The following is a 20,085-nucleotide window of genomic DNA, read 5'->3' as shown; positions in this document are numbered from 1 at the left end:
TATAAGCCATTAGAGCGTTTGAATGGAACGTGGAAAACGGGTTAAAAATTTATAGATAAAAGAAATATTTCAACATCGCAGAATAAGTTTAGCCGACCATACCCCTGGGCCGATTCGCCGACTTTGAACCATGAAAAACAAGAAGAAGTTAAGTTATGTCATTCTTGGATTGTACCTTTTTATGGGAGGCGTCGAATATGGTAATAGGCCATTTTTGTTTCTATATCCCTGCTGTTTTATTATTAGTGACTAGCACAGTAGCAGGCTCGTAGCTGAGGCCAAATTGAATGAAGTGTAGGCAAAATTACGGCAGGGGGGTCGGGGGCCGCTTAAGGCTCCCAGCAGGTCCAGGAAAGCGAAGCCCTCCCCAAAGCTCCGTGGAGATAGCGTTTTAGAGCATCATTTATGCCTCTCCTGGATGTATTTTGTATCCCCAAAAAAAAAATTGGCAAAATTAAGTGCAGGCAAAAGCTTTTTTGCCTAACGGCAGCTACACACCTGACTAGTGCCATAGTGGCATTCAAGATACCTTAACTTACATACTGACCCTCAGCATATCCGGTTTCCCAGATCATGTACAGATCCCTGGTCACCACAACATAGACACTTGTCCTCATCCTTCTGCCATTGTTCCTCTAGGGAACTACCATTTGAATTTTTATGGTGAGGCTAGGGTCAAATTTGAAAAATAAAGGCTGGATTGTGATTTTAAAGAAATAAAAAGCCAGGACATGCCATGGTATAAGGAAAAATAAAAAGGAAAGAACTATTACTGTCCTAATATTATTAGTTTAAATTCCAAATAAAGATTTTAGCACTTTCAGGACCTTAATTTTCTCAAAATAGAAAGGCAGAATAGAAAATTTGATCCATCCCCCAATAAAAATCAAATGGTTGTTTGTTCCCTTACTAACTCACTGTGAAGCAATGTCTTTCCCTTGCAAAAATACATATGTATTTTATGCATTTTTAAATATGGGATTTAAGCTGGTTTTAGGGAAAAGTATATCAGTACAGTTGTTGCAGATATTAAATACAAGCTATTTTTTGGACAGAACTTTGGACCTACATGTATATTTTTAATTTTAAAGGTAAAAATATAATGGGTATCCCAAAATTTTTAATTTCTGCAATTTTTGCCTTTCCTTTCCTTCAAAGAGACACTAAGAAAATACACCAGGCTTCAATTATAAGGTTAAATATATAATCTGTAAGTTCAGTTATCTCTCTTTGGAATATGAATTCTGACATGCAAATCTACATACCAACCTTTCTTTAAAAATTCATGAAATTCCCTGGAGCAGTCGAGGAGAAGTTGCTCTTAAGACATTTCCCTTTGTAGTCCTTCAACAATAACTATATACCTTCATTTACATATAATACCCAAACTTCCTATAAAATGCCATCAAAATCCCTTGAGCGGTATTTGAGGAGTTATGCTGACAAAGTTTAAATATGTAAAATATTTAAATTGGATTATCTCCCTTTAGAATTATCTGACAGTAACTATATTCCTTCATGCACATCTACATATGATGCCCAACCTTCCTATAGAACTTCGTCAAAATGCCTTGAGCAGTTTAGGAGGAATTGCGCTGATGAGGTGTTAACATGTAAAACCCTTAAGTTAATTTATCATTCTTTAGAGTCCATCGTCAGTAACTACATGTATTTTCCTTCATGCACATCTACACATGATCATGTGATGCCCAACTTTCCTATAAAATTTCATTAAAATGCTGTGAGAGATTTAGGGAGAGTTGTCCTGACAAGAAATGTAGACAGACAGACAGGTGCTTCCTATATTACCCTGCAAAACTTTGTGTGCTTATGACATTTTGGGTATAAGTAACTGGAAGATGAGAGATCCATGTCTTCATGGTCTATTCACAATACTTCAGATAACATACCAGCCATTACTGATACTCTATGGAAACTTCAGTAATCTTAAGACTTCTTTCTTTTTGATGTATTATATAACAAGTCGCTTAGTCATATGCATCCTGAAAGAAGATCAATCTGCACAGCTATCTCATAACATGAAATATAAAAGAATTCTCATTTTAAATGACAAGAGATGAACTAACAAGAATTCTGGTGAACAAAGCCCACTATTGGATACTTCCTTTTACCCTCCTCAGAAACCATATGACCAAAATATTAGTAATGCTGTCGAACAGAAACTTTAAGGTCAGTTGAGTCTGGATTAGAATCTGATGATATGGCACACCTACATGTATATTGCTTCTATCAAAATATCAAGTGGTAATCACCAGCAGATGCAGTATAAACTGTCCTTCTTGGTCCATGAATTACTTGAAGCCCATACATTGCATCAGAAATGCAGTATAAACTGTCCTTCTTGTTCCATGAATGAGATGAAGCCCATACATTGCATCAGAAATGCAGTATAAACTGCCCTTCTTGGTCCATGAATGACATGAAGCTCAATGAATGACATGAAGTCCATACATTGCATAAGAAATGCAGTATAAACTATCCATCTTGGTCCGTGAATGACATGAAGCCCATACATTGCATCAGAAATCTCCCTACTCTGGTGTCCTAGCTGCTATGTCAATTCTGTTCTATGAAGTTAATTGGGCATAATGCCTTTTCTTTACATTTCAGCTGTCATTTTGCCCACTATGTGGCTATATCTCAAGAATACATTCCATGCACAACAGTATTTCCTAGGATTACTTTTGTCAGCTTTCAGTTTAACAGCAATGATTTCAGGGCCATTGTTTGGCAGGTAAGCCTTACAGACAACTTACTCTATTGATTTGATGTAAAATTCAACTCTTTTGTTTGTCAGGGTCCGTCAAAAATGTCATATACATCAATTCTGGGATTTTTTTTTCAGTTGCCTTAAGGAGGTAGACCTAAGTTAAGGGACACAACTCTTACATATCTTTGGAATATTTGTATTCAGGAGTTTATATCAATCTTATGTAAGTATAAAAGTAACTTGGACTGATTTCATTCTGTTTCATATGTAAGCTTGATAGGCTTTAGTGAAATTGAATATGACACAAACATACATTTTTTATTAATGATTTCAAGAGTTATGTCCCTTACCTCCGTATGGAGCAATTGTATCAAAAAGCAGACATCGTTTTCATTCTGTCATGCAACCCCCACCCCCCCATCCCCGAAACAAAGTACAGGTAATTATAAGTTCTATAATGATGTAACATATTACTTATTGGGAGTTATGGCGTTTATTTAACTAATATGATTTTATGGGCTGTCTTTTATCAAGTATTCTTTTTCAGATGGTCAGATTTAAGCAGGAAACCTAAAATCCCAATGTTGATTGGTGCTGTGTTTGAGATAGGTGGCAATTTCATGTACTTTGTTGGAATTTCCAAATGGTTCTTATTGGCAAGTAGGTTAATATCAGGTAAGTTTAAATACTTTATAATTGACAAATACACCTTCGCTGTGTATTTCAGCTGTCATTTTGCCCCTTTTTAGCACAAATATTGCAATGATAATTGCGGAATCGTATTGTCACTATTTAAACCAGGTTGCATTGTCGAAAAATGGAATACATGTAAGTCCAATGTATAAAAACAATTAATTTGAACATAAATCATTGAAAAATATCACATATAGACAAATCAAGTCCACAGCATTCAATTGTTTACATACTCCCACAATATACATGTAGCAAATAAACAACATCACCAGTATTGGAAAAAAGTATAAATAAGACATAACAGACATTAACTACAAATTCACAGCAATGCCGCTGTTTGTTTGTCTATCTGTCATTTTCTAACGTTCTTGTAATTAAATGCCTAGAATCATCATTCCTAATTGATATATATTTTTTTTTTTTTCAATTTGTTATTTATTTAAAACTAAATACTATGGCACCCTTTTCATTTTTATAAGGTCAAAACTCAAAATTGCTGTTGGACACAATGATAGGATACCCAAGCTTTGCATTTACCTTGTTGAAATTGTAATGATAATATTTCAAAGTTTAATGGAAACCAAAAAACACAAAACTTGACTTAAAAACATGCACTATTCAAGAATCCGGGGAAAATGATATTTATGGATATAAAATTTGGTGTGAGGGTCCTCAAGAGGCTGTGATGACCACATTTTGTTTGTACTTATAAAACTACCCTTTAGATCCTCATATTCACTTAATTGATGAAATGTCACACTCCTGTTCAAGAAAAAAAGTAATGATGTGTGTTTTTCAGCCTCAAATTCGATAGAATGAGATATTACCTGTAGTATCCAAGCAGAGGCCACAGATATACCAGTGCATGTCCCTCAGCCCTGTAGGTGCCCCTTTTCATTTCAATAGATCATGAAACATTACTTCTGCCATCAATGTTTTATTTTTCAGCAATCCTCTGTACTCAGTTCTCTTTACATTGAATGGAGATATATGTACTTGTATAGTGGAATGATAATGTCATTAACATCATTATTACCTATAAACTGTGCTGAAGTTCCTGTTTTTTTTGGGGGGGGAGGTGCCCCTCTGCCCTAAATTTTTATCTGTAACACTGACATTTAAATCAGGTTTGTTGAAACTTGTTAGTTCAAGAAGTTTTGAATTTGTTGATTTAAGTAGGCTTAAACTTTTTTTTGAAGTTTTTAACAGATTATTTTATTTTGTTGGGAACTTGAATTTATGGTTTGATTTATTAACCACAAAAACATGAAAATTGATTAGTTCTTCCATAGAAGATTTTTTTATTAAAATGATGTATAGTGTTTTAGAGGATCAAAAGTCTTTGGTATTTGTTATTTCAGGGGTTGGAGCTGGAGCAGAGTCTGTGATATTAGCAGAGATATCCAGAGTTACAACAGAGGAAGAAAGAACTGGAATCTTATCTACAATGATCTCTATCCGACAAAGTGGTCTTCTCATTGGTAACACTTAACACTTTCTCTTGTAAATATTGTTTTGCCAAAACATTTTGGGCGCCAATGTCATCCCTTTTAAACCACATGCAAAGTGATGTGGGGGTTGCGGTATATCATGTATATCATGTATATTATGATAATGGTAACTGTCATAACTTCCCAACTTTTATTATGCAGAAGGGTTCTCTTCTATTATATGTTACTCCTCCTAGTGAGTGGACTTTCATGAAACTTTCACAAAGTACTTATCAAACATTTTAGATCTTCACTGCTTATATCATTTTTTGATCTAAAAGTGTTTTAAGGTGTTTTCTATGGCAAAGCATGGACCCTTTTGTGAATATATGATATCTTATCCACAGCTCCACCTTAACAGAGGGAGAATAACTGGACCATAACCTTGGCTTGCAAAGCTGTCTTTCAGTAAATTTCAATGTGACCATCTACTTAAGATCATGAATATGGTGTTTCTTAATCCATTATAAATTGATGAGAGAATTTAATGGATATATGTCTTTGATATAAAGCAGGGGAAATAAACCAGATTATGGTAATCAACCTGGTTCACCTTCCGACAAATAATTTTCACATAGTATATTAGCAACCACATGTTTGTACCAAAAAGTAAACATTTAACTCACCTGTGGTGTTAAATACTATATGTACCATGCAGAACCCTCCACCCCTGAAATACTTAATTGTTTGCCAATTAGATTTCTTTTCTTTGCAGGACCTGGCTTGAATGTGTTTCTACGTTTAGCAAAGTTTGATATAGGACCATTCACTGTCAACAAATACACAGACCCTGGGGTAAAGAAAATTCTTTTTTTTTCTATGATTTGGTGGTTTTATATACTTCTTTGATGCCTAGATATTTGAGATAGCACACAATGGACGTCGTTATATATACATGTACTTATGATATGAAATAGTTGGCATTGCAATTAATCTGTTTGTGATTGTGGCCCCGTGCAGGTCCGGGTGTTAAAGGAATAGGCCTGCAGCAGCGCTAAGCTTGTCGTAAAAGGCGACTAAATAGTGGTGCACAGTGTTGGGAAAGATGCCACGTTCCTCGCACGTTAAAGAACCCTACTGTGGTATTCTCCCGCAGTAGGAACCATAGGGCTCCGCCACAGGAGGCTAAATTGCCCGACCCTATCCACCTCTCCCTATTTCCAGTGGCAATCAAAATTTGTCGACCCCATTGTCCTTGTGTCCCATCCCTTTTTCATTTCATCATTATTTCATGTTCATTTTATCATCAATTTCATGTTCATCGTCTGAATATAGCTGAAATATTGCTGCTCGGACGTTAAACCCCAACAAACAAACAAATTTTGTGATTGTGTATCATTTTCTATAAAACCTGATTGGTCAAAAGCAGTGTTGTGAAGTTTTTAATGTTGTTTCCCGCCACCATTGTAGCCTATAAGCAACTCATCTCTATCACACAACAACTTCCTGTTTACCTATGTTGGGGCATCAACATCGGTATTAACACATTTCTTCCTAATTTACTTCTCTGACAGGCTTTCATGGTATGCATGTGGACCCTAGAACTGTTACTTATACTCCTGTTTTACACTGACCTACACAAATTAAAGGAACAAGAATTGAAGGAGGAGCGAAATAAACCAATCATTGCCAATGTTTCAGGACCCAATGAGAATCTTTCTAACTATGATGATGCAATAGATACAGAAACCAATCAGAGTGCTCAAACATATTCAGAAATAAGTGGTGCCAGGGTGAATTATGACTCTGTTGATGTGGAAGGGATACAGCCCTCCTATGAAAAGGAGATTGTGGTCAAGTCTGAAGAAAATGTAGATATCAGAAAAGAAAAACTAACAGCTAAATTCTTCTATAAAAGTGAGAATCTTATAAAGATTTTTTTTATAAGAGTTAGAGAGTAAATATCTGAAATGTTGTCATGAGTGCTAAGAAATGTTTAGATTTAAGTAACAAGATCTGTGCATGAGTAAAATCTACTAATATTCTGGACAAGAGTGATTGTATGCTTATTATTTACAGATATCAATTGAGTATTTTTTTTTTCAAAATTATTTTCCTTAATTGTGTTTTGATATATGTCAAGCACAATTTTTTAAAATCCTTGATAAGTTATGTTACTGTGAAAGTACTGTTGGTGGGGTACCAATTTTAGTGGTTTTCGTGGTTTGGCCAAACCACAAAATTTGGTTCCCAACGAAAAAGAGGTTTCCATTGATGTGTATACTGAAAACTTCAAAACCACAAATCCAAGAACCCACAAACTTGTGTTTCTTCCCTAATCCACGAGAGTTGGTATCCACAAATTAAAGTACTTTCACAGTAAGTTCAATCTGATTACCCCAAGTTTTCCAATTCATGGATTTAGAAGTACTGGGCCACAGTCTGTACATCCATGTCTTTGTCTATGTGTCTATCTGTCACACCTTGTGCACTGATGCTAACAATTTTCAACTGATTTGAATAAAATTTTTACCAAATCTGCTATCTAATATTCTTAGACAAGCTTAAAAAATCAATGACAACTGGCTAAAATTGTTAAGAGTTGTGAGGACAGAGCATTAGCTAGCTACATCCTATATAGCCAGTCTGTAGATGCTCAGAAACATGTAAGTTTAAAAGTGTTTTGTCAGAAACGACGTTTGCGGTTAGGAAATGATTGTTTTATCTTTTAATGCAAATGCAAAGTATTACATATTCCCCTTTGCCGAAACTAACAGCAATTTGACAAACATATTATATATTATCAATGTTCATTCAAATGCTATTTGAGTGCAAATAGCTCCACCCCTCATGGGTAAAGCTTCAAATCATCATGTTAGAGTTTACACTGTGATAAAGGTTGTATTACACTTGTATCATGCAAATTTTATATCATGATACAAAAACATTTACATGTTGTCTTCAAATTGAAAGTTACAAGCTGCAATTTGTTTACTTTTCATTCCCACCAAGATAGAGATCCATGACAAATCGAATTGTGGCAGCATTGCATAAGGACTTGAAATGTTGCACAAATCAGTCTCCTGCTCAAATAAATATGAGAGAGTCTCCATTTATTCTTTTATCTAAACTGTTTCTCCCCCTTTTCCTTTCCTTCTTTTTCTTCTGTCATATTTACCATGTGCTTACCATTTGCTTTTCTTTACTGCTAACATCTACGAACTGAAAACTGGTTTGTAAGCACTCTCACACCTACATTATCAGTTGGATTAAGATAAATATTTTACCAAGTGCTACATGAATGATTGATTGATTGACTATGGTTTAAGTCCTTTGGTAAATAACAAAAATCTATGACAACTTTGGCATTATTTATTTTTATTTATTTTCAGTATTTTAGATTTTCTTTTGATGAGTTCAATTAAAATTGTGATTTTATTTTTTATTTATTTTTATTTCAGTGTATTTAAGAGAAGAAGTGGTAACTTTATTAGGAGTACAGTTTATAAGTTTGTTTAGTCAGGTTGCCCTTGAGGTACATGTAATTAACAGAGAGAAATAGATTTTTTTAATTATAAAAGTAGAAGAATCAATCTAGCAGCAAAATTGTTCAGTGTTTGGCCAAAATTAATACATTATTTATTTCCCCCTTTCCAGATTCATAATGTTCACAGTGAGTAGATAAGCAAGTAATTAAGTAGTACTCCAGCTAAGGATCATGCAAAATGTGATTCATGGGTAAAAAGCCTACATATTTTTATTTTTGATATTTTGTTTGAAATGCCATAGTAAACAGAAATTAACATGTGGTTTTTCATATAACCCGTGCTCTTAGGAGATAAAAATTGTATAGAATGCCCTGTAGATTTCAAAATTAAGGGAGATAACTCTGTAAATGACGCTCAAATACAATAGAATCTACTGGATTTTCAATGTTGATTATCTCCTAAGAGCAGGCAGATTTGAATGAATAATTACACATTTTATAGTATAGACCCATAAAACAACTTTATTACGAAAATAAAAATATGTAGCCTATTTTAGGGTGTATCACATTTTTCAGATTTTGCATGATTCTTACAAAGACAGCTACTTAATTTTATTTCAGAATTTGCTATCCCAAACAAGCAATATTGGTGTTAAGAATCTGTTTAATACAAAGATCATTTTTACTGAAAGATACAGTTGAATATTTGATTAAAAAATTGAAACAAGAACTTACATGAGATTAAATGAAAAAATCTAGTGACTTGAACTACTTCTTGATCCTTCATTTTAAAGAAAGTATATTTTTTATAGTAATTAATATTTAGTGTTTACTATCTGGGCTCAAATTGACATACCTGTACCTACACACACTTTCCATACCACTTCTAAGGGACTTAAGCCAATATTTGGATAGAAAAAAAATCCTGCTACACCAGATGTATGAAAATAATTAATTGAAAATAATGCAAATACCATACATGTTTCTGATAAGTTAAAAACAAAAAGGTAGATAAAATGAATATGCGACTAAAACAGCAAATTCCTTTTGAAAAAAAGAGCAGTTTTAAGCTTTGAATTACTTATAATATGTTGCGCATAAAGTTTTGGTGACATTCATCTAAGTATATAGAAAGCAGAAGGATTTCTTATATGATAGTGCAAATGTATAGCTTTTTTATTGATACTAATTTATTTGTATTGCTACATCTTCTCATATTTTGGCTTCAAAGAAATCTTGTTTGGCAAATTATTGGACTTAAGGCTTTGTAATATAGCATATTGAACTAAAAAGTGTTCATGCCTTTCACAATAATTTCATATTTTGGTACATAGATTCATGATAGTGAGTCATAAATCTTTTTTTTTTTATTTTGAGTTCTGTCATACCCCAGTTTCCTGTTTGATGGACTCAAGACTAAGGTGTGTTTACACTTGTTAAAGACCTTTTGGTGATCTTTGAAAGTATATACAATTTTGTATATAGGTTATAGGCTGATGCATTTGTTATGTTTCATCATATGGATTCTATTTATGATAATAGCATGTTAGACATGAGTCAGGTATCAATGGCTTCTGTGCAAATACAATTAGTATACAGCTTTGAAATGATTTATTGCAATATAAGGCACAGAACATTTGATTTTCCAGAAAAAGAATATGGATTTTATTCTCATATGATTGAAGCAATAAAGTTTGGAATTTTTGGTTTTTTTTTGTCCATTGGCAATTTTCTAGATGATGGTCAAATAATTTTTTGACAAAAGTCTAGGCCATGATTTTTTTTCTTTGAAAACACCCCTCCCCATCCCAAGAAAATCAAATTGTTAGTGCCTAGCAGCATGTAAGTTTGTCGTATTTTGAGTTTTGACAGTTTTTAACTTTCTGTTCAGTTCTCATTGGTCAAGGGGGTAGCATGCTCTCTTTGAATGGGGAAGGTTGTCAGTTTGATCCTCTACCCAGTCATACCAAAAACTTCAAAATTTGTTGTCACTGATTCTCCAACAAGCACACATGAGGATTGTCTGGAACATAGTCAGAATAGTGTGTCATAGTGGTGTGACGTATTGTTTTTGCCCTGTCCATCTGTCTGTCTGCCAGTCTGTGCATCACACTTTCGTAAGTGCAGTAAGGGCAACTCAGCAGAAACTATTGCACCAAATTTCATTTTGTTTGATCTTTGGAAGGAGGGGAGACATACATTTTTTGTAGACAAAAACATTGATTTGATCAGATTTGAAACACTTTCGGACCTCCTAAGCATGATAATTGGTTGTAACCTCTTGTTTTTTTTCATAGGTTAACAGGATAAGTTCCAGTATACAAGCTTATATCAAAACCAGTCAGTTATATATATACTCTCTTATATTCACAAAATGTTACATTGTTTGACGGAAATTTGACACCATGTCTAAATTAAAAGTTTCCACTGTTACATAAATGTCATGAAAACATCACTATCAGATTTTCATGATTATGATAGAACTGTAAAATGCACGTTTTCCTGGCTGTTGTTTTTCTTACATATATAATTCCCCCTAACTTTAAAAATGTGATTTTATACAATCAAAATCCTTATTGGCTGTATCATTTTGTACCATCTGCAATTCAATGGAAGTTGAAAATGAAGAACACTTTTTTTCTTCATTGTTCAAGTTATTACCAAGAAAGGAACATTAAACTTCTATTACCCTTACGCGCTCACATACTACTGGTAAATGTATATTTCAAGCCGGGTAGGAATCTCACTCAACTTCTAGCCAGTCCCGAATACAATTTTTCAGTACATTTACTATATGTTTATATAATTGTTTGCTAAAATTATCCAGTCTTGCCAAAAAATAACCAGTCACGACTGGCGGACAGGCTACCTTTTCTTCCTCTGTTTCAAGGCATCAATTTCATGGTTGACTGTCTCAAACTTTTGACACCTGAACAGAGTTATTTTGAATGATATTTAATTTTGATTTTCATAGATATATTTGCTTTAGAATGGAGATAACTCATTTTGTATTTGAAGATTTGTCATCATTAATCTTGATTTGGTGGTAGCATGCATCAGTTTACTAGCTGGGCTTATGTGTCTCCAATGAACTCAATTTGCCACTGTTAAATCCGTGATTGACCACTTCATATTATCAAATATAAGAGTGAATACAGTTATTCCCTAGTTGCTGTCAGAATTTATTCCGCAATAGTTATGTTGAAAATTTATTTAGTTCCATGTACATTTGTATTTCTTCTTCAGTAGAACTATTCACTTATATACTTGTTCTTGTAGACTATGGCAACCCCTTTATCCAACAGTCTTCTCCATTGGGGAGAGTTAGAGAATAGTTTGATGTATTGTGCAGCAGGAGTAGAGGTAATTTGCTTTATAATGTATACCATTACTGGTAAGAAGGGTTAGCTCAACATATATATTGATTTTATCCCTTGTAATTGAATCATTGTCAATAATGGATACACTGTCAGCAGGGTCTTTTTAGATTAGATTAGGAGGGTCACACAGTTAAAATTTTGTCAAGCATAGCGAGGTGAAAAAATTTTTTAGGTTAATTTTTTTAAATATTCTTCTAGAGTGGATGCAATGTAGATACCTTTTGTGGTAAAATTAGCGAGAAATTAAAGTTTCAACCTAAAATCACCTAAATCTGACCCTGACAACCTAAGCTCTGCAAATTTTAGGGAGGGGGACATACCCACAACGCCCCCGCCTGAATCCGTCCCTGGTCAGTGTTCCAGGAAATCACTTCAGGGCAATAGAAAATCAAACTAGGAAGTATTAAACTGCTTGACAACTTTTCAAGGAAATGGGAAAATATGTTGGATTTTATTTGTCAGTGTTCTAGGAGTTCTCCCATTTTCATTCACTCCAAGAAAATCAAACAAGGAAGTATTAAACTGCATACTTCTCAAGGAAATGGGAAAATGGCTGTTGAAGTATTAAACTGCTTGACAACTTTTCAAGGAAATGGAAAAATATTTTGGATTTTATTTGTCAGTGTTCTAGGAGTTCTCCCATTTTCATTCACTCCAAGAAAATCAAACAAGGAAGTATTAAACTGCATACTTCTCAAGGAAATGGGAAAATGGGTGTTTTGCAATTTCTAAGAAAACTCATACATCTTATACTATATAACAAGAAATTCAAGTCTGTTGATGACTTTAACCTGTAATTTTTTCTTTCTCATATTTTAATGTAGGTTCAAAATGCCTTGGGACTTAATTAGACAGATTCCAGGTTTTATTTGGTTCAGTTTAGACAGGTTTCATTATATATATACAACATGGATGTGATTTCAGAAAGGAATCATTAGTTTTATTTAAAAACTTCAATAAAATCCAGTTTCAAGAACCCACAAAGTAGTGAAATTTTGACAAACCACAAAAATTTAATCCCCATGAATTAAAGTACCATCATAGTTTTAGGTTACACAAGATTCATGAATACTCCTGAAAGGTGACATTGACTAAACCTGGTCAACCTGGTAACAAGTTTTCTTCGTTTTTAATTTCAGATAATTTTAGTGTTTGTATTAGTTAGAATACTTAGTAAATACCTAAAGGACAGGACCATGGTAGTGTTTGGCTGTTTCCTGTTAGCATTGGCTAATGGATGGATGATGTACATTGTGCCTAGAGCATACAACGGTAAAATTTATCTTTCTTTGCTTGAAATTATATCACGTTATGACAAGTTTTGTTTGAAGGAATCAAAGCAGAAGATCATTATGTTTGCAATACTTAAGGAACTTTGAATATCGACTAAACCATTGTTATATTATAAAGTCTGAGGGTTAAATAAAAGCTATTACCCTGTCTGACTGTATTTGAGCCATTCCTTCCTTTATCATGGTTATGTATCTGTCCATATACCATATGTGGCTTATTTTAGCGGGTGTGGAACTTGGTGATTTTTCAGCAAAAATATTTTGCAGTATCAGTTTTGGCTTTGGAGACAGACCACTGAAATACCTTAAAATTAGCATCCATGAAATTTGGGTATCTTTTGATACCAAGTGCAACTTTTGAAAATGCTAGATGGTTATTGATGAAAGTTTATTGAAAGTTAATGGATAAATCTTGTATTTTTTAAAAGTGCAACTCATTTTTAACAGTCTAATCGAGTTTAATGAAGCCATTGAAGGATTATACGTTTAATACAATTGTCTATGAAGGAAGAAGATCAATAGTTTTCGTGGAAGATAATTGCAATTTGAATTTGTTTCTCTTTTTGTTCTGAACCCAAGTTGAGCAGGGAGCATCTTTTTTGTAACCTTCTCACATTTCCAGTTAAATAAAAGTTTTGTAAGGTTATCTTTGCCCAGGAAATCTCTTAAATGTATATCATCAATTTTTGGTTCTTATTTGATAGTATTAAATAGGATATTTGGTTTTCGTTTATTCTAGATACCCCATCTGAGAACCTGCCAAAGTTTACTGTAGGAATAGCATTAGACATGTTAGCACTGCCTTTCTTGTTTACATGTAGTATGTCATTGTATACCAAAATACTGCCTAAGGAAATACAGGGTAAGTTACCTTGTCAATGAGGTGTGGGTACATGTTGAAATAAATTGTGATTTTGTTAACCAGCCTTCTGTGATGAAGCATTCTTTAATTAACCAAGTTAAGGCTTTTGCAGGATGTAATCTTTCACATTTTTTTGAAAATCTACTTTGATAAAAGGCTCATCTCCTTTTAATAGAATTAAAACTAGAGAAATATGATTGGTGATCACAGAAACACAAACATCTCAATTATTCATGTTTTTTTTTCCATTGTGACTATTTGAGATCTTAGTGTTTCTGTGATTTGAGGCTTCTATCTCCTAATTATACCCTGCTCCAAAGGAGAAAGGGGTATTTTGTTTTACCCTTGTCCATGCATCTGTTTTTTTTCATTTGTAACCATTTTTTTCTTCACAGTTTACTCAGCAATTCTCATCACTGTGACTAGAAATATTAACACATTCTCCCTATAGGTATGCCATAAGATGGGGTTTTTTTTTGATAACTGCCTGTTTTCAAATGATTTTGTTTAATTTTTGACTTTGTTTTTGAAAGTTCAAATTTTCATTACACTTTTGTCAGTAACTACTCATCACAGCAATATTGTGGAATTCATTTTTGATAACAACTTCCTGTTTACTAAGGACTATGTTTATTTTCCTTATATTGTGATTTAAAGCAGGGGTATCACTGGTGAACCATCTTTGAGCATGACCGTAAATAACTTGACCTGCATTGTGTAACAGTTAAAAAATATTTGGTTTAGTGGTTCTCTTGAACCCAAACACGTGACAGATATGTTGTAGACATGTATACTACTAGATAACCCCACATATGTAAATTTTTTATAATACAAAGGCCTAACAAAATAGCAATTTCAACTCCAATATTAAGGATACACATTTTTTATATTCAACAGTTATTGAACTTGTTAGTTATTTTAAGTGTTGTTATTTGTAGGTCTTAGTCAGGGAATAAGGAGATCAACTGTTGGCTTAAGTACCATCTTAGCACCACTGTGGGCAGGGTCTACACTACAGTGGCCATATCTTATGTTCGGTGTCATGTTGAGTCTTTTAGGAGTTTCTTTGGTAAGTGTATGATTATGTCCCCACCAATTTTAGTAGGGATATCTATTGTTTTTTTTTTGTCCAGTTAGTCATACAGTTAGTTAGATTTAAAATTCCTCTAAAAGTACTGAACAGAATTACTTGGAACATTGTAGGTAGTAAGAGAACCGTGTGTAGTTGGGCATATTAAAAAAAATGAAAATTAATTTGGACACAACTATTGTTGTAAAGGTGTTATAATATAATAGTATTCGATAATTCTGAACTGAGTTTTGAATATATTTTGATTGATCCAGTCGACTCAAGTTCTTATAGAGAATTGTTTTATATAAATTATTAATGTGATGTATTTGTTATTTTAACTATATTTTGAATGAAATGGAAATGTCGGCATGCATATTACAGAAACATATTCTATCCATAAGTTGCTTTTTGACTAAAATTTATATTTGTAATGTCTATGTGGAAGTAGTCAAAATAGTAAATTTGTAGACTAAAGTTTGCAAATTAGAAGTAATTCTTCCATTAATCTACTTTTTCATCACTTTAAGTAGCTGTCTTTGTAAGAAACAATGGATAAAATAAGATGATAACAACATGTATTATTACATAACTAGCAGTCTTTGTAAGAATCATGCAAATTCTGCAAAATATGATACACCCCAAAAAGGGTACATATTTTTATTTTTGTAATTAAGTTGTTTTATTGTGAAATTTGTAATTATTCATCCATATATGCCTGCTCTTAGGAGATAATCAACATTGAAAATCCAATAGATTCTATTGTAATGAGTGTCATTTACTGAGTTATCTCCCGTAACTTTGAAATCTGCAGCGCATTCTATATAATTTTTATCTCCTATGAACATGGGTTATATGAAAAACAAACATAAAAAATAAAAATATGTAGGCTTTTCAACCATGAATCACATTTTGCATGATTTTTATGTGGAGTGCTACTTAAAAAGTTCAAATATATTGGCTTCCTCCCAAATACAAAGTATTCTCTGTTAAAATAAGCAGTTGTGTAATACTTCAAAGTGAAACAAACTATGGATCACCATTTCTGAAAATAATTTATATTTTAGGGCCTGAAATAGACTTTAAATGCCCCTGCCCCTTTCATAGAACTAAACTAATTGGTACTATTCTAAATCCCAAACTTTGTTATATTGATAGTATCAATTCCTATTCGGCCATATTCAATCACCATGTGACACACAGGTGAAAATAACTAACACTATAAGTTATGCAGGAAATACAAATATGACCTATAAGTTTACTTTCACGATACACAAGTAAAGCACCGATCTGACTGTTAAAAAGAGTAATCAAGGGAACCAAGGTTATAGCGGTAATTAAAAGAAATTAATCCAGGGACAACGACCAAATCAAGATTGATTTTTTTTTGTCAGGGATTGTCACAATCCTTCAAGCAATGTGTAAGCATTGGGCTTTTGAGCTCTAAGTCCTTTAACCTCATCAGATAATACTCAATATCACATGCAAAGATCATGTATCCAGGAGTTGTTCTCTAATAATATGTATATTTGCTGATGTTTTTTAATTGTGTGTTGTTATTATTTTTTTCAGTTAATGTTACTACTTTCATTCCGTCGATTGCTGCCAACGTCTGAAACAAACAAGTTGATAAAGGAACAGACGTCAGACAGAACCAGGGAAGATAACAAAGATATTGATGAAAACACACCATTATTATCTTAGTAATGCCAATGAATTTTATCACAATTGGAGCTACTCCACCATTTCTGTGATTATTTATTAACATAATAACCTCTTACAAGAAATTCTTCTTATATCATTTTTTGAAAATGCACGGAACTTGTTTCACACAAGTTAAATCTTCGAGGGTTCTTGGCATGAGTTATATATTGGTTATCAACAATAAGCAATGGTTATCCTATTTATTTTATAGATTATATCCATATTTTATTGTTATATTCGACGTTAATTTAAAATTTTGTGATCGACCGATTTATATTTGATTGTAACTTTTTGGCGGGAGACAGTCAGAAAGTGATATATCCTTATTTTAATTCTCAATGTGAATTATCCAAATTTATTACAAAAATCACTGCTACCTATACGATAAATATATTAATATTCCTCCTTCCTAGTCTTTTCTTAAGAGATGATGAGACATTTAAAGGTTAACATGAGGGTTAATTATGACAGAATGTAGTTAATGGAGGTGACACTTTTCAATTGGCTTGGGGTAATTTATGAACAAGAGTGTAATCTTAAAACGACATTCAGATAATTGTGAATGAGCACTTAGGGGGTACTCAATAAGGACAGAGGGGCACAGGCGTGATAAGTGCAGGGCATAACGCCCTCCATTTTGACCTAGCTACGACACTGCATTATATTAATGAGGCTTTAAGTAGAGAACTGATTTTGTTACAACTAAATTATTCAGCTTTGCACAGTGCAATAAACTGTTAGTGTTTACTACATATAATGATAAAATGGATATCAAAACTGCATTACTGTGAGACCTATCTAAACCAGACACTTTGTGAAACTTGTCTAAACCAGACACTTTGCAAAACCCTGTTATATCAGTTTAAATTGGGTGAGGGGTCCAACACCTAAAACCCTCCTCTAGGATCAGCTAGTGGGGGGATCAATTGCTTACGGCTTCTGTAAGTAGTAAAATATTTTTGATTTTTTAAGCTAGTGGCCATTTCATTGAACCCCAAAAAATATAGAATAATTTGAGGTTTTTTTTTTTTCAAAAGAACATTTAACATACTAATGTTATAATGGTATTTTAATTGGTGATATTGAACTCTTTCAGAATTTTTCTTGTTAGAGATTGTGTGTCAAATAATGCCACTCCAAATTATTTATTTGTTACTTTGTTTCACGGAAAAAATACATTTGGAACAATATTCTATGTTCAATATGTCTCCTCAAAATGCAAAATCATTTGATCAAACAAAATAATATGGTTTAGTGATAGTTCTATTCTTCAATCAGTGAAACATTTTTTTTTAAGTGGGATTCAAGATAATTACAGAAGCTAATGGGGGGGGCCAACAATTTTTTGTCTTTTTATTTCATAGCATTAAAATGTCTCAATAACAAGTAGGTACAAGTAGCCTGAATATACCTCCCCATACATAACCAAGTTGTGGCAATTAATCAGATGTGTTAATGATATTTTGTGCTTTTTTTATTTATTTATTGAAACTTATTTGATATTTATTTATACATTTTTGTATCAGTATGAAATACTCTAAATAAAATGTTGATCAACTAAAAGCTTTAATCAATGTGGCCATGATTTACCTCATAGGTATTGTGCATTTTCAGAGTAGCTTTGGACAGAAATGGCAATGTTAAAATAAAAGGACTTAATAGGGCCATTCCAATAAAAGGGGGTGGAATGCTACAATTCATAAGGAGTACCAACAAGAGAATTAAATCCATTTTTGCAATGAAATCCAACTAAGGTTTAAATCCACCCCTCGAAGGAAATTTTACTGGAATAGCCCTTAAAATGTTTGCACCCCATCATTGCCGCTTTTTAAAAATAAGTAATATAAAAACGATGTCACCGACCATTATCACATGTAGGGATTTGACCTGCCTGGCATAGTTAAGGTTTTCACACATTCATCTTATGAACTCATATATATGAAGTTGTTTGATAAGCCTTAGACCAATAGAGAAGCAAGTGTAAACAGGGAATGTATCATACAACCTATTAAAGTGTGCAAAAAAAAAACCCCAAAAAAACAGCAAATGTCAAGCTTAAATTTTGAGTGCTATGCTATGATTTTTAGCATAGTTATTTTTCTATGATTTAAAAAAAAAAAAATTCTGAAGTTGCTTTTTAAGTGCTTTCACTTCTACATTTAAGGTAGATCATTCCTAACATTATTAGTAAATAAATTTTCCTAGTTTTTCTGTACTATTACATTTGAGGAACATACTTTAATAATTCAATTTCAAAGGAAACACGCTTTCTGATTGGATAAAAATTTTTGCCTGTCATCTCGTAGACCAAATTTTGTATATGACCTTAACATCACCAACTATTTCAATGGTTTACTCTTTGAATTTAAATACTAAAACTAAATTATAAGGAATGACATCAATGTACAGGTTATTTAGCGTGCACCACATGATTGAGTGTATTTCATCATCGACCGAAAAGAGTCATTCCTTAATAGTTTTAATGTAAAAAACATGGGGGTCACTGAACTTGATTTAGAGATAATTGAGACTTAATAAAGGCAATTTTTACATGGATTCTGTGAGGAATTTCCCTATTTTGCAAACTATCAAATCTGGTATATAGAATTTCTTATAAATTTATATAAACACTTAAATGACATACTGTCCTATTTCAAGAAGAAAATTGGAGGTCACCGAACATTTTTCTTGCAATTTAAAAAAAACTCCAACTTCCATTACATTTCCATAAAACATTTTCCTGCCAATTATCTCTCTTAAAACAGGCTTTATACAATTAACATTTGTACTGTTACCATACAATATGTAAAAAATTCTTTTCAAATGATTTAAACATGCTGTTTTTACATATTTTTAACATTGTTAGTTCTTTGAAAATATATATGTCTATAATTTTGTAAGATGACAGAAAAGAACACTCAGTGTAATATAGTTAATCTGCCTTAAAAAAACAAGGATGAAGTTTATTGTCTCTTGAACATGATTGATAGAGTTCTTTACTGTTGTCTGTGCAACTTTCCTGAAATTGTGCATTGTAAGCACTGTCACACTTTCATTTTTTTTGACAGAATTTGAAGGAAAAACTTACATGGAAGATTTTCTTTACAGATTGTTCCCTTAGTTTATGGAAGTTATTGACTAATGAAATTTAACTATGCTAAAATTATCACCCAAGTACAAGTACATTGTCTCCTACATCAATTCGATAAAATGCTTCACAGTGCATAGCTTTATATGACTGCAGAGGTCGAACCCTTAACAGTTGAGGCAAGTATTAACACACCATGGTTGAAGTCAATTTGCCAAAATCAATCCAAGGCTTCTTTTGGGGTATGAATGTGAGGTTAATCAAAATATATTATAATAATTAATTTTAAATATATCAAAGGGCAATTACTCACAGAAAAAGAACCTTTTGTAAATAAAAGTAAACATCA

The 20,085-nt window shown here is 32.8% G+C and overlaps 1 protein-coding gene across 1 annotated transcript; it reads left to right on the top strand.

Moving 5' to 3' along the window:
* Positions 1-34: 34 nt before the first annotated feature.
* Positions 35-18,205, top strand: LOC148601743 (major facilitator superfamily domain-containing protein 8-like). Its single transcript, XM_088555280.1, has 12 exons — positions 35-200; positions 2,632-2,755; positions 3,279-3,406; positions 4,786-4,905; positions 5,630-5,709; positions 6,429-6,771; positions 8,316-8,389; positions 11,621-11,704; positions 12,861-12,993; positions 13,753-13,875; positions 14,814-14,944; positions 16,517-18,205. Exons 1-12 carry the CDS (start codon positions 131-133, stop codon positions 16,646-16,648), a joined length of 1,542 nt encoding a protein of 513 aa, XP_088411406.1. The 5' UTR covers positions 35-130; the 3' UTR covers positions 16,649-18,205.
* The last annotated feature ends 1,880 nt before the right edge of the window (positions 18,206-20,085 follow it).

Source organism: Perna viridis, chromosome 12 (assembly GCF_037379345.1).
Source record: "Perna viridis isolate PV_CMFRI_1.1 ecotype Kerala chromosome 12, ASM3737934v1, whole genome shotgun sequence".
NCBI lineage: Eukaryota > Metazoa > Mollusca > Bivalvia > Mytilida > Mytilidae > Perna > Perna viridis.
The sequence above is the reverse complement of the archived record's forward strand: the minus strand, read 5'-3'. Positions and strand labels throughout refer to the sequence as shown.